General features: G+C 34.0%; 4 protein-coding genes across 4 annotated transcripts; all 4 read right to left on the bottom strand.

Annotated features, from left to right (window-relative positions):
* Positions 1-3,994: 3,994 nt before the first annotated feature.
* Positions 3,995-4,495, bottom strand: LOC149961131 (uncharacterized). Its single transcript, XM_090158744.1, has one exon. It carries the CDS (start codon positions 4,493-4,495, stop codon positions 3,995-3,997), a length of 501 nt encoding a protein of 166 aa, XP_090014870.1.
* Positions 4,496-4,744: 249 nt separating this feature from the next.
* Positions 4,745-6,256, bottom strand: LOC149961130 (uncharacterized). The gene has a single exon (XM_090158651.1). It carries the CDS (start codon positions 6,254-6,256, stop codon positions 4,745-4,747), a length of 1,512 nt encoding a protein of 503 aa, XP_090014777.1.
* A 65-nt stretch (positions 6,257-6,321) lies between these two features.
* On the bottom strand, positions 6,322-7,317 carry LOC149961129 (uncharacterized). Its single transcript, XM_090158556.1, has one exon. It carries the CDS (start codon positions 7,315-7,317, stop codon positions 6,322-6,324), a length of 996 nt encoding a protein of 331 aa, XP_090014682.1.
* Positions 7,318-7,488: 171 nt separating this feature from the next.
* Positions 7,489-9,201, bottom strand: LOC149961128 (uncharacterized). The gene has a single exon (XM_090158450.1). The coding sequence runs from the start codon at positions 9,199-9,201 to the stop codon at positions 7,489-7,491; it is 1,713 nt and encodes a 570-aa protein (XP_090014576.1).
* Positions 9,202-22,537: the final 13,336 nt, after the last annotated feature.

Below are 22,537 nucleotides of genomic sequence, written 5' to 3'. Positions count from 1 at the left end.
ATGGTAAGAAGCTCAGGTCAAGCAACGAAGTCCGTCAATTCCTCACCAACAACAATTTGGGCCATGATATTGCCGTGTGGGATTTTTCAAGGTATAACACGGCAACAAATTTAATCACAGCCATAACTGAAGAAGATATTAAAGAAATCTACGAAGTATGTTGAACGGAAGTCAGCATTCCGAAAATCTAGAAACCAGTGTAAAAAAACACTTTGGTTTTTGGGGTTCTCTCTATTCTAGGTTTTCTTTTGTTTTGGGAGAGCTAACACTGCTTCAGTTATCGACTGAAAAATAACTGGGCAGTTGTGTATAAATAAATTCTTTTAATATTTGTATAATTAAGAATTAATCACACACAGTTTAAAGAGTTTAAAGTTTTTATTTTTTGGTTGATAGTTTTAAAGTTTAGTTTGAGAGACTGGTGGAATCGTAGTCCAAAAGGAATCTAACGTTTTTCGTTTACATTTTCCCCGAGGAAACCTCGTTAGGGCGGGAAAGGAGGAGAACAGGATATTGGCGATGAACGAGCGATGGCCACCTGCATTTACAATAGGCCACTTATAAGTGGATATACCAGGGCTCGCTGGAAAATTTTGGCGGTGTCATACCAATATCTCCTTCTCCTCCTTTTTACATTGTTAGATTTTGGCCCTTTGGGTCTATATTTATTTTCCAAGAAATATGGGTTATAATTTTAAATTGGCTTACAATGTATATTTTGGGTATTCAGGTCTTAGATTTATTATTGGTTAGGATTTATTTAATTTAATAATTTTAATTGAGTTGTTATATACTAATTTTAATCAGGGGGGGGGGGTACAAAAATAGGAGTTGGGTGGTTCCGTAAAAAGATTCAACAACCAGCAATGATGTCCCCACAGTAAGAAAAGTTGAAGTCTGCATTGGACGATGAGAAGAAGAAGTTAGCTGAGCGACAGCTGACTGAAGTAACTGAAAGGCTACCGGGGAGAACAGTTGTTGGTTGTCGATAGATATATTCAAGTAAACCGATAGGTTTATTGTTTTTTATAAGAATCAATCCCTGCTTCTGTAAGCCTATGCCTTAAATAACGCAAACTGTTACGGATCGCATGGTTTTGACTTGTACGGCATAAGTAAGCCTAAATGGGAAACTCCGTGAAGGAATGGATCAAAACGAGACGTTTTCGTTTCGTCCCGTTCTATAAACAACCCTTTATTTCCAACAAAAAACCCCTGCATATCAAACCCGTGTTTTGTCCGTTTTCTAGCTTAAAAAAATCGTATTTTGTGAAAATATACCGGTCCATTACCCGTGTTTGAGAAAACACGTGTTAACTCTAACACAAGCGATTTCAGGCAATGTGGCATAGTTTTCGAAATTCGGTTTACACCAAACACTAATATACTACCTCCATGAAAACGTAGTCAATAAACACCAAAATAGAAAACCTGCTACATTTAATTATGCAAATGTAATTTAAATAACACTGGCATTTACAATTATATAACTTAAATAACAAAAGAATAAAAATAAAAATACATCAAGGTATTCAAAAACCTTAAAAAATTTAAATAACTTTAAAAGTGTTTTTATATTTTTTTTCTTAATTATAGAGATGGTTAAAAGCATAACCCAATTCCATAAAAAAGAAAGATTTCTTTAAAAAATACATTTTTGAACTAGCGATAAATCTATTTTAATAGATGCTTTGGTTACATCTATCGATGGCAATAGAAAATAATATGCTTAAAGTATCAAGCGTTATTAAAATTGTATTCGCAATGTTATATTTATGGTATGTACTCGAGTCAATTATGGAATTTGAAAAAGCTTTATATATGAGGAAATAGAACACATTACTTAACGCTTAGAAAGCGTAAATATTTATACAGTATTTTAATAAACTAATAATTTGGTTACTTTATTTATTAAATAAAGAATGAGAAAACATTATAAACAAAGGGTTCTTATTTAAAAAAAACAATCGAGTACCTTTGGAACATACAAATACATACATTTAATATTTATATGCATAAACTTTTCGGTATCTTTATTACCAATTAGGAAGGAAACACGGAATTCGGAAAATCCCGATTTCACTCTCTACTGGTAGCCTTTGCGGGAACACGTATACAACCGTTTTCACTTTCAACCTTGACACGGGTTAAGCCTTACCACAAAAAATCACCGTTCAGAAAGGAAGTGTGATTTGGCTCAAGATTCTGAGTGTTGTAAGAGAAGAAACAGGTAAAACAGACTTTGAATAACATTGCGAGAAGTGAGCAGTTATAAATTTGTATAACTATACATAAATGTTTAACTTATGTACATCTAGGTTTTTTAGTTTTATATTTTACAGTATAAATAAATATGCATCGTAATAAAAATAAGCTAGTTCCTTTTTACATATTTTTTGGAAATCTGAAAAAAGTAGAATATCACATCAAATATTCAGATAAGAAAGGGCGTATCAAGTATTTAATTTCAGGGGTGGGTTGAAGTGGTAGCACGGCAATTCCTTAACCTTTTGCCTCCGGTTCACAGTATTTCCCCAAAAATAAGCCCTTGCAAACTGGGTGCAATTTTTGTCTTTACCACGGACGCCATTTACCCTAGTTACGCCACTAAACAAGGGTCTAAGGTGGTGCCTTATGTAATAGCCTAGCGGATATTTTTCCTATTATTATTACTTTTGTGCGCTTTACTTTAAATTAGGAAATATTACCCCGAAGAAAACGAAACTCACTATTATGGTTGTAAAGAAGCGTGGCGTTTTCCATAAATTTATTGAAACTTTAATAAAATTAAACTCTCAAAGAATCAAAGATAGTTTCATAAGATTACCTGTAACATCGAAAAGACAAAAATTGTTTTTCCCAAATTCATATATTTTAAAAATATTTGATATAGAAGATCAATTATGGACAAATTTGCAGAAGCTTGAGACCCCTGGAGGCGGGTTTTTTAATTTTGCCCTTTCAAACTAATTTTACACACATAATTAATTAACCAAGTAATAATCTTTATTAGAAATAAGAAGACGGGAAAAGGTCGCATCAGTCGCTTTAATCTTGAACCGCAAGCTCGCCTACTTCAAACCAGTTTTAGATGTTTGAACATTCACAAAACCCATTAAACCCAAATTATATTTCTTTTTAGAATTGTGAAGCTACTAATTTGTTATTTTCTCGCGCAACTCAATTTTGAATGTTGAACCAAGAAATAAGGTATATACAAGGCTGTTTACTTTTGTTTGTCTGATACTTCTTTGGCTTCACCATTCAATGGTTGAGAATTATCATGATAAGAAACAATGATAAATGCTTTTGACTTAGGATCGTAAATCGCCTGTTAATGACTTCAAACACTAAAGCTTTACTTTTATGTTTGTAACAATGACGATGCCCAGTTTAACCAGAACACATTATTTCTCGCTATCAGCAGGCGGAGCCCTGATAAAGTGAAATGAAAAAACCTCTTATATCCAATACTAAAATAACTTCTTATGCCTTAGGTTATTTTACTTGACTTTGGTTCGAACGTGTTAGAAAGTAAAACTCTGGGTAAGTTAAAGATAGTTTAATGAAAATTTGCATTGAGAAAATAAGCGCCGAACTTGTCTTTAGTTCTTACTACTCTCACGAGTTTCCCGTTAGCTTCTGGTTTCTATATTTTGAACTCTCCCCTTTCCTTTCTTTTTGACCGTTGCTGCTAAAATCACGTGATACAGAAATTCCTTGGTCTATTGTTGGCCTCGACTCTCTCTTTCTAGGCCCGGGGCAATCCTCCGCATGGGTTTTCTTGGAAAGGAAAGGAGAGTCCATTTCTTCACGTTTGTCCCTTCTAACTGCGACAAAAAATCCCCAAAAACAAGTTCGGCTAAAAACAATATTTATACAAAATAAACCCTTAAAGGGATACTAACACTTTTACGAAATCATTTAAATTTGTAGAATTTGTGAATTCCCACAAATTCCCCCCATGAACGATAGTTCATAACGTTGGTTCTTGCTAGTGGGAATTGTTTATGTCTAGTTCCAATGGGTGCAACAAGTTGATTGATCTTCTAATTAACTTCTTGGTGGGTAACTTTAATGAGCAAGAGCGCACTTTTGAATCACGACCCTCAAAAACTTCTTCTACTCGTGCCATTTGCCATTGTTGCCTTGGAAGGTTTGAGTCGTTGACTAGCACGATATCTCCTGGCTTTATTGAACCACGTTTTGAGAGGTCTACTTTATGCGCGGAACTTAATAGTAAAAGGTAATCGCGTTTCCAGCGGTTCCAAAATTTGTTTAGGAGAGTTTCCTTGTATCTCCATCTTTTCGCGGCTTCCTTACTCGATATCGCGTTCGTGGGGTCGAAGTTTGAATCTGGTGGTAGGGATGTCAATCTACGTCCTACTAGGAAATGAGCGGGAGTCAGACAACAAGGCTCGCTGGCTTCGCTATAGAGATATGTCAACGGCCTTGAGTTTACTACGGCCTCGACTTCCGTAACTACCGTCCTCATTTCGTCAAAATTAAGCAACGCTTTTCCGAGCGTTTTCTTAAGCGCGGTCTTGGTCGTTTTCACTTGTCTTTCGTAAAAGCTACCCCACCAGGGTGACCTTTCGGCTATGAACTTCCAAACTATGCCCGTTTTTCCGAAAAATTCGTAGACTTCCGATTTCTTGATGTTTTTCCAAATTGCGATTAAATCGCGATCGGCCTTCTTAAAACTCAAGGCATTGTCCGAGTATATAACTTTTACTAATCCTCTTCACGAAGTAAATCTTCTTAAGGCTAAGAGAAAGGTTGTGGTCGACATTTCCGTCACTAACTCCAAATGAATGGCTCTCGTAACGCCACACGTGAATAGGCAAATGTAAGACTTATACGGGGTTTCCCCCTTTATGAACAGAGGGCCGGCAAAATCCACCCCCGTTACTTCAAAAGTTGCCGCTGATGTTATTCTATCCATGGGTAGAGGGGCAGTTTCTTCCTTCAAGGCCTTCGTATTCCAAGCCTTGCACTGTAGGCAAAGGGAGAGTCTTTTCTTTACTCCTTGCCTCCCTTGCAGGATCCAAAAGGTATCTCTTACTTGCGCTAGGGTGTTGGCCAGCCCTTGATGGTATACTTTTATATGAGATTCGCCTATTACAAGATCTGTCAATCTGTGTTTCTTCGGTAGAATGATAGGATGTTTTTCCCCAAACGATAGCCGCGATTGATGTAAACGACCTCCTACTCTTAAGATTCCGGAATCATCCAAAAGCGGATTTAATTGTTTAATATCCGAATCGTTCTCTAAGCTTCTTTGTTTTCTCAGTTCTTCTATTTCCATGAAAAAAACGTCGTTCTGAGCTTCTTTTATAAAATAGTCTTTCGATAATTTTAGCTCTTCGGCAGTCAACGGTGTCTTGATTTTGTAGTCTTTGCGGTTTCTCCAGTTAACGATTGACCGTCTGATCCAGGCGTAGACTCTTACTGGGAACTGCAAAGTGCTAGAGGCTTCCAATTTCAATAATCTTTCCTTCGATTCTTCCGTTGCCAAGTTTACCGCTAGGTGAGAGCAATCTACGTAATTCTTTCTTAATTGGGCGTTGTAGTTAATTTGCTCTTCCGGTTTTAGGTTTTCCGACCGTTTTTCTGGCCATTCTTCTCTCTTTTTCGTTAACCACTTTGGGCAGTTCCACCAAACTTCATTATTCTCTAAGTCTCGTACCTTTTCTCCACGAGTGAGAAGGTCGGCCGGATTGTCTTTTCCCTTGCAGTAAGTCCACGAATCCGGTTCGGTTAAAGCTTGTATGTCTTCGACTCGATGGGCAACCATTGGTTTCCATTTTCTAGAGATTCCGTGGTTCCACTTGATTACCGTTTGAGAATCTGACCAAAATTGTACCTTCTCCTTTGGTACCTTAAAGTTTCGATTTACTGTCTCAGTCAGTTTGGCTCCTACTAATGCTGCCATTAACTCTAATACTGGTACGGATAACTTTTTTATAGGTGCAACTCTGGTCTTGGATGTAATAAGCAAGGTGCTTATTTTTCCTTCTTTCGAAGTAACTCTGGCGTAGACAGCTGAACCGTACGCGGCTTCGCTCGCGTCACAAAAGCAATGTAACTCCTTCTCTTCGATTTCTCCTTCTGCCAAATTTGAAAGACAGTGTCTTGGCGTTGAGATTAGAGTTAGATCTGGTAGTTCCGCTAGCCAACTTCTCCACGCTTTTTCTATTTCCTTGGGCAATGGCTGGTCCCATCCTTTTCTTTGCAACCATAATTCTTGGAACATGATCTTGACTCTAATTGAAAACGGAGACAATAGAACGAGGGGGTCGAATATTCTAGCTGCCGACCTCAGCAAGCTTCTTTTTGTGAATCAACTTGGAAATTAAAAGTATCTTCCTTGTCGTTCCAAACAACGCCTAATACTCGTTGACTTTTTGTACCGCTTTTCAGAATTACCTTCTCAGTACTGGGTTCGGGCTCCCATCCAGTTTCTCGAATTTTTTCTCTGACAAATTTCGAACTCGTTCTCCACTTTCTTAGTTTCATTGATGCCTTTTCCATGATTTCTTTCGCTTCTACGGCAATTTGGAAAGCTAATGTCTCGTCATCCGCTCCACTCGTTAAATCGTCTACAAACATGTCGCTGCTAAGAACTTGACACGTTTCGTGAAACTTTTCCTCAAACCCTTTTACGTGAAACTTGATCGTCGCCGCTAGGTGGAAAGGGCTCGACGTCACTCCGAACATGACTCTGGTCATTCTGTACGTGATCGGTTTTACGCTTGGTTGTGGAATGAAAGGATTTGAATTCCAAAGAAAACGAGTGGCATCCCTGTCTTCCGGCGCTACTGTGATTTGCAGAAAAGCTTGCTCAATGTCTGCCGTTAAAGCGACTTTTTTCATTCGAAATTTTAGTAGAATTTCGAAAAGGTCTGGAATTAAATTGGGGCCTGGCAATAAAACCTCGTTCAAGGACAAGGATTTTCCTTCGTGCGACGAAGCGTCGAACACTACTCTTAGTTTGGTAGTTTCTCTTTCTGGGTTAAGTACCGGTTGGTGTGGAATGTAATACACCGGCTCCTTGTTCTCTCGATCGCCTTCCGCTACCCTTTCTATAATTCCTCTTTTTTCATAATCTTCGATCACGGTTTTGTACTTGTCGAAAAGATCGTAATCTTTGCGAAATCTTTTGCAAAGTCCTTCTAATCGCCTTTTAGCCATGTTTATATTACTTCCTAGTCTCGTTTTTTCTTCCGTCCATGGCAATTTGACTTGATAGCGGCCATCTTCTAAATTTACGCTGTTTTCAAATAATTTTATGGCTTCCTTTTCGTTCTCGTTCATGGTCTTTTCTTTGGTCTCGACAATTCCAAGAGATTCTATCTCCCAAAACGCCTTTAAGCTTTCTCCTATCGCGTCATCTTGGCGAGTTTTCCATGATTAAGTTAATCGAGCTCGCGGGCTCCTCCGCATCTATCGTCATGAGTAGGCAGGAGGCCGAGCTGGGACCTTGCACTACCCAGCCAAAAAGGCTTTCCATCGCTTACTTGGAACTTGGATATTTGCGGCGCTGATTTCCGGCGTCTCTACAGCTTCTATCTCTATTGACTGTTCGTCGTGGATGCTCTTTACGCTTAGTCGTACTCTTCTAGTAAGGGCTGAGGTGGGTTTAGTCGCCCCGAAAGGGAAATAATTGAAGGTCATCTGCCCTATTACGGGCAGCGCTAGTTTCTCGGACAGGTCTTTTCTTATAAACGTCCGTTGGCTTCCCCCGTCGATCAAACACCTCGCGACGGAGTTTTTATCTCTTCCTTTCAAGAGTACCGTAGCGGTTTGCAGTAGAATCCGGCCCGGGGGGCTCGCCCGATTGGGGTTTTCGCTCTGTACAACTGTGTTGTTCGCGGAATCTTCGATTCCCTCCTCGCCCCTTTTATTTTCCTCTCTTTCTCTAGTTTCACACATTGCCGTGTGGTGGCGTCTCTGGCAGTATTTGCACGTTATTTTCGAGTTGCATCTTCTAGACATGTGGTCTTCTTTCAGGCATCGAAAACATCTTCTCTTTTTCTTATCCACTAAATTAGATTTGCAATTTTCGGCGCTGTGAGGCGCTTCGCAAAAAGTACAGCTTATCTCTACTACGTTACTTAGCATAGCGCTTGATGAAAATGGCTTTTTTCTTTGGTTATTTGACTCTCTATAATTATTTCTTTCTGGTGGTTTGTTTTGATAATCTTTTGAGCGCTCTCTACTACAACCTTGTTCACTTCTATCATTTAATTTCGTAAACGCTTGGGCTCTCTCTTGACTCTCTACTTCCTTCCTTACAAATTCCAATAAATCGTGAACCTTCAGTTGACTCGTCTTGTCTAATTTTCGGCTGTACTCTAGAGCTAAATCGTACGGTATCATCTTAGTAATGAGGTGATGCAGGAAACCTCCCTCTGTCGTTTTTCCCAACGATTCTAAGCTTCTAACCTCCACTATACACAGATCGTAGAACGCGCGCAAAGCCGCTAAATCTCCCTTTCGACGAACTGGGTTCAAGCCTATTATATTGTTCATATGGGCGTTTACGATAAGATCATCGCTTCCGAATCTTTCCTTTAATATCGTGATTGCCTTATCGTAATTCGTCTCTGTTAAGGCTAATCCGTCTACCGCCGTCAATGCCGCTCCTCCCAAATAAGACTTTAAATAATTGTATTTATCTACCTTTGTCAATGTGCAATTTTGATGAATCGAAACTTCGTATTGATTCCAAAAATTCTGCCATTTACTGGGGTTGCCGTTATACTTTTCTAAGTTTATCCGAGGTAGTTTCACAGTCAGCTGTGGCGTGGGTCCTGCTTGGTTTAAAGGAATTGACTGTAATGGCGTGACTGGTCGCGTATTTTGGTTGTAAATTGGCGTAGAAACTCCTCGAGTCGTGATGCCTTCTAAGGCACCTTCCGCTTCATCTCGGCAGTCGTTGATGTTGTCGTCGTACGTTTGGACGCCGACCAGTTCTTCGTCCAATTCAGCTACGGGCGTTAACTCTTCTATTTTTTCATCAACAATTTTTAATTCCGCCTCTCTGGTTGCTAGATGCTGGAGATTTTTTTCAACGTCTCTTTTCACAACAACTGTCTTTTGAAGATCTTCTTTCAGCTTATTTATGTGTCGAGTTACATTCGCTCTCTTCACTGTTCTTGTCTTTTTCAGACGTTCTAATTCTTCTTCGGGCGTCATTTCTCTAAACTTTTCTTACTCTTTCTCTAAATAAAAACTAATTTTCACTAATTAATTTACTAATCTAACAGTCCCGGGTTTCGGCACCATAAAATAACTTCTAATGCCTTAGGTTATTTTACTTGACTTTGGTTCGAACGTGTTAGAAAGTAAAACTCTGGGTAAGTTAAAGATAGTTTAATGAAAATTTGCATTGAGAAAATAAGCGCCGAACTTGTCTTTAGTTCTTACTACTCTCACGAGTTTCCCGTTAGCTTCTTGTTTCTATCTTTTGAACTCTCCCCTTTCCTTTCTTTTTGACCGTTGCTGCTAAAATCACGTGATACAGAAATTCATTGGTCTATTGTTGGCCTCGACTCTCTCTTTCTAGGCCCGGGGCAATCCGCCGCATGGGTTTTCTTGGAAAGGAAAGGAGAGTCCATTTCTTCACGTTTGTCCCTTCTAACTGCGACAAAAAAATCCCCCAAAACAAGTTTGGCTAAAAACAATATTTATACAAAATAAACCCTTAAAGGGATACTAACACTTTTACGAAATCATTTAAATTTGTAGAATTTGTGAATTCCCACAAATACAGCAGGGATCAATCAACCTTTGAAATAAACTTTAAGGCTTTTCGAGGTAACAGGAGATTTTTTTTTTAATTCTTGTATCTCACATGTGATTAAGTAAGAAACAATCGATAACCAATTGTTCCCATTTAATGTTAATGCAAAAACTGAACGAAATAGTGTTTGCCTCTGAACATAACTTTTCTGATCCATCTCGAGACCTTTCTTTAAACAGTTTCCCAAAATATATGGTTCTGGCCCTGGAATTGTCTTTTAAAATTAACACAATGAAACGCGAGTAAAGCTTTGAAAGTGCTAAAAGTCATTAACAGGGAGCTTTCGATGCTAAGTCAAACGCATTTATTAGAGTGTTTCTTATGGTTATTCATCTTATCCATTGTATTGTGAAGAAAAATAAGCTTTAGACAATCAAACAAAAGTAAACAGCTTTGGACACACCATATACTGATGTTCAACATTCAAAATAAAGTAGCGCTAGAAATATACAGCTGCTAAATTGCTATGAAAATAAATTTCTGTGCAGCAGACGTAACACCAATCCTAGAGATGTGAGTTATACTTCTTTATACTACATTATAATTTCCAAGCATTTCTTCAAAAAACAATTGGTATGTTTCCATTTAAATATTAAACAAGAGTGAGTTCGTTACTCAACGATCAAAAATATCGAATCTCTGAAATACAATAAAAGTTAACTTATAAAAATGATCTAAAAGAGGCTTTTCCCTGTATGTTTTAAACAGAATGCTGTTGTTTCGGTTAATATGAAATATTCAAAAAAGTGGATTAGAAAAACCAAATATCAATTAGGGTGGAAAGGGACATACCTCATAAAAATGTTTCGAATAAATAGCTTCAGAATTTTAAAATTAAATATTATTCGGGTTAAACGGCTATGGTGAAGATTAAACCTTTAGGACTGGCACAAAGTCGGCGAGCTCGCGGTTAAAGTTTAAAGCGACTGATACAACCTTTTCCAATCTTCACATTCTCTTGCATGTTTTTAATAAAGAATATTACTTGGTTAATTAATAATGTCAGTAAATTTAGTGGCTAAGGACGAATTTTAAAAATCCTGTCACCAGGGGTCTCAAGCTTCTAGAAATTTGTCACTTATTACTCTGCTATAGCATATAATAATAAAGATGATGAATTTGGGAAAAACATCAATTTTCCACGTTTAAATTATGTTCAAGTTAAGCTTATAAAAATATTTTTGATTTTTTGAGCGTTTTTTTAACGAAAAGTAATGTTTAAAAAATTTTAGTATTTTTCGCTCAGATTAATCCCTCATCCGCATTGAAAACTCATTTATCTTCTCTTTAAGTGTAGATATTAAATGGGAAGAACTTACTTTATCTTATGTTCCCCAAGAATTGTCTTGTGCTAAATACTTAATTTTAATAACCGACCAAGCACATATTCGAATATCTATAATTCACTTTTACCTTTGGTGTCAAGAGAATGAAAAATAATAATTCGCAAAAGCTGTAATGACATATCTTACGTCAGGAGGTTAATTTTTTCATAATCTGTTGGTGCCCCAATTGTTTTGGTGACATACTGAATGCTCGGAAGCCATTTGACTCACTGTAAAAAGTGGTTTTGCGCTAACACAGTGTTAGTACATTCGGCGTGTCATATCCATATAACTCCATTCAATTTTTTACTTTATGATATTTAAATTAATTTTTATTGTTAATTTAATTTGTTTTTTTAGGAAATAGCAATGTCGTTTGACATTTATTTTCACATAACACTAAAATTTTAGCAGTTCATTTTTAAATTTATCAAAATTTAATTAGAAGCTTGCAAATTTAATTTTTTATTGTTTGTGGACACACCAACAATAGTGTAAACTAGATTTATAATTTGTGTAAATTGTTAAGAAGCGTGCCAGTTTTAAATGAGGTTATACTATTTAGATCGAAAGCATGTTTCCTTGATGTTAAACAGGCAACGGACGAAACATAATCAAAGCTGTAAAGGAGACAGATTAAAAGTAATTTCCATGATTTTATCACATTTTACAAAATTTAAAGGAATTAAAGATACATCCAAAATTAAAATTTTATGGAAAAAATTGAAAGAAATATTGACCACGTGTAGGTTAACAAATTTTTATACAAAAAAAGCGTAGTGTCTCAAATTTAGGGAGCCAAAAACAAAAGGAAATATATATTCCTCCGAAGTACTGTATTCAAGACCAAATGTATAGTTGGTTGGACTATGAACGGAAATAAAAGAACCAACACTATTCCAGCAGATACCCAACTAAAATTAAATACGGAAAATAATTAATCTACGTTTTATCTATAATAAATTAAAAGTATTATAACATTTTCTTAAATTATTTGGTTCCAGTAGTGTATGCAGGTGTTTTTGCAGGTAACATGATAACAATGATCGTGCGAAATTTGAAAGCTATGTAAAGACTGTGCTTTCCCGTAAACCTATCCTTTGGTTGGCCGCCAATTTGCTGTAACACATATCTAACATTTAGTTGGTGGCCATTTTGATTTTTACTTATTTACCTAGTCTAGAGTTAACAGTCATTTTTTTCTGACTTTAGACTAGATGCCGTCGGTTGATGGCTAAGTAGATTTTTCTTTTGGGAACCTGGGAAACCTGCTACATTTTCTAAAGTTCGGTTTTTTTACCCTTCTCCATTCCTTCAGTAAACAATGCGCAATAAAAACAAGTTATAAACCTTTCAATGTATTTTATCCAAGGACTTTGTTTACAAGGTAATAGGTAATATTAGGCATTCAATGAATTGGGTAATTTGATTACAAACAGGATAAGTATAAAAAGGGGTACACGCCAATCAGTTGGAAGGCGAAGAATCGTTTCTCAAGAGTTTAAGACAAACAGAATGAAAAATGTATAGTATACTGCCTACAGTTATTGTTGGTGGCTAAAAGTTTTTATTTTCAACTACATTGCTAAGGTCTAGAAATTTATTCTTTATTATTGGTCTCAATTAGATAACAAAGTGAGTCAGTGTCTGGGAAACAGAGCTTTGCTTTTGATTTATAGCGTCTCATTGTCTCATTATAATGAAACTCATACATACAGGTTTTGCTGACGTCAAGGATACTAATTCCAACATATATTGGCCGATTAAGCAGCACCCTAATTCATATAACTTAGAATAGTACACAAAACTCTTATAAAAATAAATTATTTCATGACTTTTTGTTAGCCATTTCTATTCCTAGGAGATTTTCATTAAAAATACTAGATCTTGTGAACCGAGGTGATGCGCTTATTCGTTGTACATTTGTTTCATTATGAACTAGTTGTATGTATCGGCGATTACGAAGATTTTCCACGGTTTTTCCTAGAAATAAATTTTGCTTTAAGAATTAAAGGTATATATTTATTTTTAAGAAATATAAACTTACAAAAGAAAGTGTTGTTCATTAGTTTGAAAAATAACTTGTTTAATTCATCTTTTGCTACTTTTCGCCGCTGAGTATTGAATTCTATATACTTAATCCATGGGCTTTGAGTGAGGCGAATACCAAGGGATAAGTACAATTTTAAATTTATAAAGTGCATAATATAGTTCTTTCTATGTTCTAAAGTTGGTTAGCTTTGGTTGATTCTCCATAAATTTTGCACCCAGAATCTGCAATTGCTTTAAGGAATACGCGTATAACTCTTCCTGTTGGACAGCTTTTCAAATGGGCGCGAGTGGATATTCATGATTTTCATCATGCAAATCGTGAATTTCCTGAGGGTACACCAAATCAATTTATAGAATTTAGCCTTCTGGACTACCATCCTCAACATTTATTACATCAAACGAAGTTATTTCGTTGGGATCCATCCACTGAAATCTATCTGTAGGCATATGCTGACTCATCGCCATTCCATAAAGATTATTAACGTCGAAATACATTTGATAAGAGCTTGGTTTTGAGGAATCATAGTTTTCCATGTATCTATTATTAGCTTCAGCGAAGCGCAAAGAAATCATTTTCCTCCTCTAATTCCGTCCTCAATGAAAAGATATTTATCGACATCAGTCAAGAGCTCCAGCTTCACACCAGTCATCAAAAGACACGATTGCCAAGCTAATCCTAGAGAGCTGTATATTAAGACTTCTACAGCTTTCTAAGACGTCAATGAGCAGAAGCGTATCAGTTAGCACGTAAAGATTTTGGAATTACTCAAGATTATTTAGGCTAAATGTATTACGACCGGAATGTGGAAGAGATATTTTCTGTTGATGTTACAAGAATTATGAACAGCTCCTAAAAATAGTCCGGTTCGATGTTCGTGGTCTCGAACCTTTCTGTCACTATCTACAAACTTATTTCGGCAAATGAAGTAATTAGTACAAGACTCGAATTTTCATTATCTCCAATAGTTCACTCTCTTCCTCTTGAAGACACTCCAAAAATGCTTTGAAGCATTATTTCCATTGTAAACCTCTGGCTGCTTAATCAATTTTGCCTCAGGACTAATTATTATGTACGCAAAGCCGGAAGGACGATGTTTCCCTACATTGGTTGTACTTTACTTCACTAGATCTGGCTTAGGACTCTCAATTTTCTCATTAAAACTTCAAAGTCGGCATATATAACGTAATTAACTCTCGTTTGCATAACATGCTTCTTGAATGTTTGCCATTTTTCATTCTCATCAGGCATATCAACCCACATAGGACCATATAAGCTTTGTTATACTCTTCCAATATTCCTTCACTTGAAAGTCTTTGTAGACAGAAGTGACAATAAAAGCAGGCGTACTTGTGCTTTGACTGAGAAAATATAGCTTGATTAAGTTCTTCACCAAAACAAAGTGCTTTTTCTCGCCATCCGCTATCATAATTAAATTAACCCTTCTTCATCACATAGATTTTCACTACCATATAGTGGATATAATTCTTTCTCCTATGCAAAAATGTTGACCGAAATATTGTTCTGCTTCTCGAATTTTTGCACTTGTTTTATCTCCATTGGAAAACTAATACCACTGAGATCAAGCTTATTCTCACTGAAAGTATTTTCTTGCTAAATGGGCATTTCTTTCCCCTGGATGTAAAGCTGCCAAAATAGACCACACAAAGCATTTTTTGTCCAATTTTGAATATTTATTAGCGCTTTCTTATTCCGCAACTCTTGGGGCAGGGAAATGAAGCTGGAACCTATAAAGATAATTTTATTATCTAAAATATGAACCTGTATCAAAAAAGGCTCTTACCATTTAGTGGTTTATACGAAACTAAGGTTTATTTTTCGATACAAAAGTTCTTCAAGGGTTCATCCGCTACCTTCTCTATCATACTCCTGCATTGATTTTTCTATTTTCACGAAGGCTTCGGACATCTGAGCGTCTAGTATATCTTCTCGGAGAGTGGTGAAAGCTGTGCTATGAAAATACGGCAAAGTTTCTACAAGAACTCCCCCTTTGGTGTAAACCGTTGCCGTGGAATATCGTCCTTGAAGACTTATATACCATTTTAGACCACGCCATGTTTCCAATTGTTCTAACAGAATATCTTTAAATCTTGCGAAAATATTTGATATTTTGCGACAGTTCCACTCAATGCACAAGTTATAGTACCATCCACATCAGGATGAAATTCATTATCTGGTTGAATAGGGTAACGGTCTCTAATCAGCTTCTGTGGAGCGTGATCCTCGTCGCTATGTTTGTTAAACTCGATTTTTGTATTAAATGATATATTGCAGTTATGCAATTATATCTAAAAACCCCACACAATAAATATTTTATCCCGCTATCAACAAAAAGAATAAAAATCATCAACTTACCGGGGTTTCTTATAATATATATTATGCCGACGCTTGTGACGACTTAGGCTAGATGCGTAACGAAAGTCACTACCACATTCATCACACAGGTAAACTTTCCCACCAATTCTATTAGACAATTTGCTTATTCTAGAATAAATATACCAAGAAATTATTCTAAAAAGTACGAAATTCAAACCATGTTTTTCTTATTTAACGAAATATCAGTATTAAAATTAGAATTGCTTCATTAAATTATACATTTATACTTTAAACAATACCTGCATTTAAAATTGTATAACATAAAAACATCAGTATTAAAATAAAAATATATCAAAGTATCCAAACCAGATTAAAAAAAATTAAATTAGTTGCATTATGCTTTTATATTTCTTTCTTAATTATGTACAGTGATGTTTAAATTTAAAAGCAAACCTGAACTCTTTAAAAAGAAAGTTTCTTGAAAAAAAAAGACATTTTTTAAGTAGCGATAAACCTATTTTAATAGATTCTTTGGTGACATCTATCGGTGACAATGGAACATTTTCAAGTGAATTAAAATTTAATTGCTATATTATATTAATGGTTTGTACTTCAATTAATTATGGTATTTGAAATAGCTTAATATATGAAGGAAGTAATCACATTACTTAACACATAGAAAGCGTAATTATTTCTATAATATATCAATAAGGTTACATTATTTACTTTATAAAGAATAAGTAAACATTATTTACATAGAGTTCTTAGTTAAAAAAGATTCGAGTACCTTTAAAGCTCCCAAATACGTGAATGTAATATTTATATGCATAATCTTTTCGCTATTTATATTATCAAAAAACACAAAAATACAACACCTACTACATTAAACTATATATTTGTACTTAAATCAATACCTGCATTTGAAATGATATAGCATAAAAAACCAAAGCTTAATCAGTTCACAAAAAATAAATTAGTTGCATTGTGTTTTTTCCGTTATTACAGCAATGTTAAAAAGGAAACCTCAACTCTATAAAAGTTTTCCTTAAAAAAGGCATTTTAACTAGCGATAAATCTATTTTAATAGATGCTTTGGTGATATCTATTGGCGACGATGGAAAATAATATAAAAATACCTAAGTATCAAGTGTTATTAAAATTTATTTTCTATATTATATGTACTTGAGTTAATTACGATATTTGAAATAGTTTAATATATGAAGAAAGTAAACACTTTATTTAACACATAGAAAGCGTAATTATTTAAATAGTATATTAATTCACTAATAATAAGGCTACTTTATTTACTTAATAAATATTAAGTAAACATTATTTACATGGGGTTTTTAATTAAAGAAGAATAGAGTACCTTTAAAGCATACAAATACATAAATGTAATATTTATATACATAATCTGTTTGTTATTTATATTATTAATAAACAATAAAATACAAAACCAACATACCGCTAGCTAAAAATAATGAAAAAAACCCATTTAACCAGTAATAATTTCAGACATTAAATTAACTATTACATTCTTATATTTTAATTGGCCTTTCTATAAAGTAATATTGACCTTCTTGTTTTTAAGTTTCTTCTGCGTCACGGTCAACGTTTCAATGACGTTTTAATACAAAAATCCCTGGACACAAGAGTAAATTTGTGGAGGCACCCTGTTTTTAAGAGTAAACTGAACTGAACTTCTACGTATTTCGTGACGAATGAGCAACTTAAAAACAAGTTCAGCAAGTGTAGCTTATTTTATGGAAAGGCCTATGTTTTAAACTAAGTGGAAATGCATTAATTTTACTCGGTGTATTATTATATTAATGATAAAATGTACATTTTTTTAATATTAGGGATATATTTAATCATAGCCAACTAAACTTTGTTAGGCGTAAAAACAAAATAATGATAACTAAAGAAACTTAAATAAAAGTAAATTGAGTTACAAACATTGTAAAATCTAAATAATAATATAAACTTTTAATTATATTTTATTAGAATCATCATCCCGAAACTTATTCATTTATTAAATAACGAGAACATGTCTTAAGTTAATATAAAAATAAAACTAACAATAAAATAAATAATAGTAATAAATAATTATCAATATCGCATATAGCTTAAAAATTAATTTTTTTTGGCAAATTCCTCAAACCATATTCTTATTTCTAAAAGCATACAATTTATTAACTAATATATAAAAACCATATAAAAATTAAATTATCATAAATGGAAGGCTTATTATGTTTAAAGGGTTTAAGTAATGACACGAAGGAACATTCTTGTACTAACCTGGTAACAAACTTCAAGAGAGCTCCGAAAGAGTACTTTTCACAACAGAGACCACAAACAGATAATTGTAAGACCCCAAATCCACCTCCAATTATACCATCTATATGGCTAATTCAATTTTGGTTACACTTTCTACACCTCGCAAACAAGAATACACTTGACAATATAAATGACGTACATTAAAACAGTTGTCAATATTTTATAAGCGTTTTGTTATAGTTAAATTCCAAAAGTGGCTTAATTAGATTATCGGATAATCTCACAAGTGCTTTGTTTTTTCCGTCTATGATTTAATATATCCTCCATATTTTAGACCAAATAAAATTATTTCTTAGTTATTTTTTAACTTAGTTAAGACACATTAATTTAAGTTGGTTTATTATTATGCAATGATAAAATATGTATTTTCCTCAAAAATATTGAGGATATATTTAATCATAGACGAAAAAACCCCAAGCACTTGTGAGATTATCCTCAGGAACAATTTGAAATCATTATTTTACGTGGTATCAACAACGCTAGTTCTGGAAGGTATTATATGTCTTTGATGCGGCAAATGTACCCATCCTGTGATCAAGCATAAGCAATTTTTGCAATATCGCAAAAAGCGCTTCCACAGAGCCTGTAGCGCGGGTGTGTCCCCAAGAAATAGGAGGGCCCACAAGATCTCGGGAAAGTGAAGCTTATGATAAGAAGACTGAAGCTGCCCTCACAGTCAGTTGCGCCGTTTTTTTTGGGGAACCGTTAACTCTTTTACAGATTTTCGGATTGTTATATTTCAAATGCTCCTCCAAATAAATGTAACAGTGAGTTGTAGAGATTTAAGGCTGATGCTCTTTTTATCAAATTTATCTATCAAGGTGGTTAAAATCAATGAACTCAATGTTTTTCATTTTTTTGCTGAAGGAAAATATGACGCAACTTATGTGTAACCTCTAAAACAGAAAAAATTTTACTTAAAATTATTAAACCGTTGATTGGTCAATATAATAAAACAATTAAAAATTCGTATAAATTTTATGAAAATATAAAGAATATTGAATTATCGGATTATGATGAATTAGCTAGCTTAGATGTGATAAATATGTACCCTTCTATTCCAATAGATAAAGCGTTAGAATTATTAAGAAGGAACTTAGATGGTGAAAGAACCCTAAAAGACAGGACAAATTTAAATATAGACACTATTATGAGTTTGGCAAGTTTATGTTTAACGAATTCATATTTTTTATTTAACAACTTTTATTATAAACAATGTAAAGGATTAGCAATGGGTTGTTGTATTTCGGGGGCAATTCCAAACTTATATCTCGAAGAAATAGAAGACAAATTCTTAGAAGAGGATGAAATTTGGCCAAAATTAAAACTTTACAAAAGATATATGGATGACATTTTAATTGTAAAAAATAGGAATTTAACGAGTGATGTGATTTTGGATAAAATTAACAAATTGGATGACGATGTAAAATTTACGTATGAATCAGAATCAAGTGGTGCACTACCGTTTTAAGATTTAGAATTATTTAGAAAAATAATAAAAGTATGGCGGAATTATACCAAAAGACCACACATGCAAAAAAAATTTAAACTATGATTCATCACACCCTAATAAATTAAAAATAGGTTTAATTAAAAGTTTAAAATTTAAAATCGAAACTATCAGTGATGATCCGATAAATGATTAAAAAATTAATGTTAAAACTACTAAAAGAATGCAGTTACCCGGAAAATTGTATAAATAATATTTTTGATAATAATGTAGTAAAAAACCTAGGAGCAACAAACACAAGGAGAACGCAGCTAGCCTTTAAACACGCTAACGAAAGGTTGTGTACGAATTTCATTGGACGAGTGTCAAGAGCCTTTACGCTGAACGTTTTACGGGTGGGGGGAAGACAATTTCCGAATTTTCCCCTTCCGACGGCAGCAGGCGCTAAAGCGTCTAGCCAATGAAAAACGTACTCAAGAAAATCCACGACTTTTGACTGGTTGCGTTCTCCTTGTGTGGGGTGTTGTGTTTGTTGCTCCTAGTAAAAAACGACCCCTCGCTAAAGATTCAAAAAATTAAAGAAATGAAAGAAAAATCAAATTTAGTATTACCATATATTAAAGGTATTAGTGAAAAAACCAACCGCTAATTAGCAAATAATTAAATAATAAATTCAATAACGTAGGGAAGATTCTGTTAAAAAAAAACAAAAATTGAAAAATTAAAAGAAACAGGTATTATCTATAATATACTATGTAACTGTAATGATAATTATGTAGGCCAAACTAAAAGAAATTCTAGGAAAAGAATAGAGGAACATAAAGATAAGGTTAAAAAACTAAGTATTGAAAATGGTTTGGCCAATCACATAAATAATAATATTGGTCATAAAATAGTGTGGGATGATTCAGAAATATTGGCTAAAGAAATTAATTGGTTTAAAAGGAATTTTAAAAAGGCGGTTTATATAAAAAATCAGGGAAAATTAAATCAAGATAAAGGACAGATAGAAATAAAAAATTGGGGCAATTTAAAGATTAGGTTAAAAAATGCGTTAAGAGATAATGTCGGAAATTGTTAATTTTGTAAATTTCATTTATTGTAACTCTCGGCTTGAAAAGGGACCGTGGTCCGAAAGCTCGCCCATGTAATTAAATAAAAAAATTTAACCATGAAGTATCTTGGCTTTTAAATACTGTTGTTTTTATTTTTAAATTCTAACGCCATGGTTTGTAAAACATTTAAAATGAATGATTATGATATTATAGTTTGAGATAATTGCTTGTGTTAGAGAACTTTCGGGGGAACATTTCCATTTTTAAGGGATTTGAAAAAACCACGCTTGTTTATATTTATAAACTAAAGAGACCTCCTAAATGTTTTAAAACAAAACGCTTTTCCCTGAGCAGTTTGAGGCAGATTTGAAGCGTGCGGAGACTAAGTTAAGACCTACCGAGTACCAGATATTAATGATATGTTAGATTAAGAGATTGTTTTGGGAATATTTTTAAAAATTATGTTTATTTTTGTTTATTTTATAAATGATTGAAGTAATTGTAGAGTATTTTAATCACCTTTTCATTAATTGATATACAGATTTCTTAGATGCTTAAATTTGAGCTTTGGAACTGTAAAAGTAAATTGGTGAAATATAAAATTGAGAAAATTGTGTGTACCTTTCGGGTTTATATCGAAAACCAGATAAGTAGTATATACACCGACGCCAGATTTCCGTTCTGGAAAGTTTATATTCCTCTCGATTTGACGAACGGATAGTTGTGACATTCTCACCCATTTGAAGACATTCCTTGGGAAAGTTTTCTCTAAATTTTGTGCTATAAGTATTTAACTGTTAAAGCGTTATACAAATATTGCTGTCATATGTTTTTTATATATTAAATCAATTTTTTTTTATAAACATAGAGAAAATAAAATGTTAATCAGTTTATAAAGATATATGTGAGTGAATGTTTAAGTTTACTTTATAATTTATATAACGGAACGATATATAATTTCAAAGCTTATCGTTTAGTTCGTTTAGTAAGTAATTTTTTTCTGGTCTGTTTAACATAGACAACACGATAATGACTTCTTACATAACGGGGTAAGGTTTGTATAATCTGTCGAGCGTGGCCATCTCTATTGTGTCCCACTAATATAAATAGTTCAATGAACTGTTGTTCAGGGTAAAGTTTGTAGGGAGTCCGTACTAAAAACAGAAAATTTGTTTCGGCATCGTTATTTTAAGTTCAAATGAAACAAGTTGTCCCTATATTAAGAATAAGCTTGGTATTATTAATAACGTTTGCCACTCTGGCCTTATAAATGTTTGACAGTAAACAATGTCTTTACGCACATCGTATACATTTTCCTCAAAATATCAGTTTACGTATATCCGTAAACATGTTTAGGTCAAGAAAGATGAGGGACAATGATAGGAAACTATCGTCTTTTAGTCGTATAATAAACTAAGGCTGATTTTTTACTCTTAGGATTAGCCAAAACTTTAAGCTGGAGTACCAGACTTTTGTTAATATTTGCTATTAACGATTCTTTATAAATCCGCGTAAATATAATGCATTTATACAAATTATCGTATTAAGAAATTATGTATATTGAACACATTGCCACTATACGAAATATTTACATAAATTCAACAAGGTCGGATGTAAAAAATAAACGTAATTAGTCTTTAATAATAAAGTTTGTAGGGTAAATTACTAGACTTTGTAATGGATATTTAAATAACCGTTCATCATTTTAATAGATCAATGACGGTTTGAATTAATTAAGATTGATTATAAAAAGTTTATAACAAACGTAAAAAGATCCTCTAATCTATCGTATACTACTTGTATTTTCCTGCCTGGATGCGTGTTAACCAAGCGGCGCGAGGAATGTTTAATAGACTATACAAAGTTTTAACATGTACTGTCCGTTAATTTTCGTAAGTGACAGCGAAAGCGACAGGAGGGGCCGTTTCACTACGCGAAAGAGCTCTAAAAATTCTATCAATTTGTGAACCTTTAAAATGACTAATAATTTTATTAAATGGGTAGCAGCCATGGGCTTATAGTGATATTTACAGACCCTTATTCTATTTAGTTTTTAGAGTGGCATTGCCATTTTTCACCACTAGGGGTAAATTGAACTTTTTAAACGTAACAAATTACGAACGTTACTTAATTCGCTAACAGAGGGTAATAATATTAAAGAACATTATAGTATTG

The sequence above is a fragment of the Leiobunum rupestre genome, chromosome 1, assembly GCF_980474605.1.
Source record: "Leiobunum rupestre chromosome 1, qqLeiRupe1.1.hap1, whole genome shotgun sequence".
NCBI classification, from domain to species: Eukaryota; Metazoa; Arthropoda; class Arachnida; order Opiliones; family Sclerosomatidae; genus Leiobunum; species Leiobunum rupestre.
This window is presented reverse-complemented; position numbering and strand designations above follow the sequence as displayed.

Excerpts from the sequence above, each read along its gene's own strand:
- LOC149961128 (XM_090158450.1), bottom strand. The coding sequence starts at position 9,201 with ATGACGCCCGAAGAAGAATTAGAACGTCTGAAAAAGACAAGAACAGTG.
- LOC149961130 (XM_090158651.1), bottom strand. The coding sequence starts at position 6,256 with ATGTTCCAAGAATTATGGTTGCAAAGAAAAGGATGGGACCAGCCATTG.
- LOC149961131 (XM_090158744.1), bottom strand. The coding sequence starts at position 4,495 with ATGAGGACGGTAGTTACGGAAGTCGAGGCCGTAGTAAACTCAAGGCCG.
- LOC149961129 (XM_090158556.1), bottom strand. The coding sequence starts at position 7,317 with ATGAACGAGAACGAAAAGGAAGCCATAAAATTATTTGAAAACAGCGTA.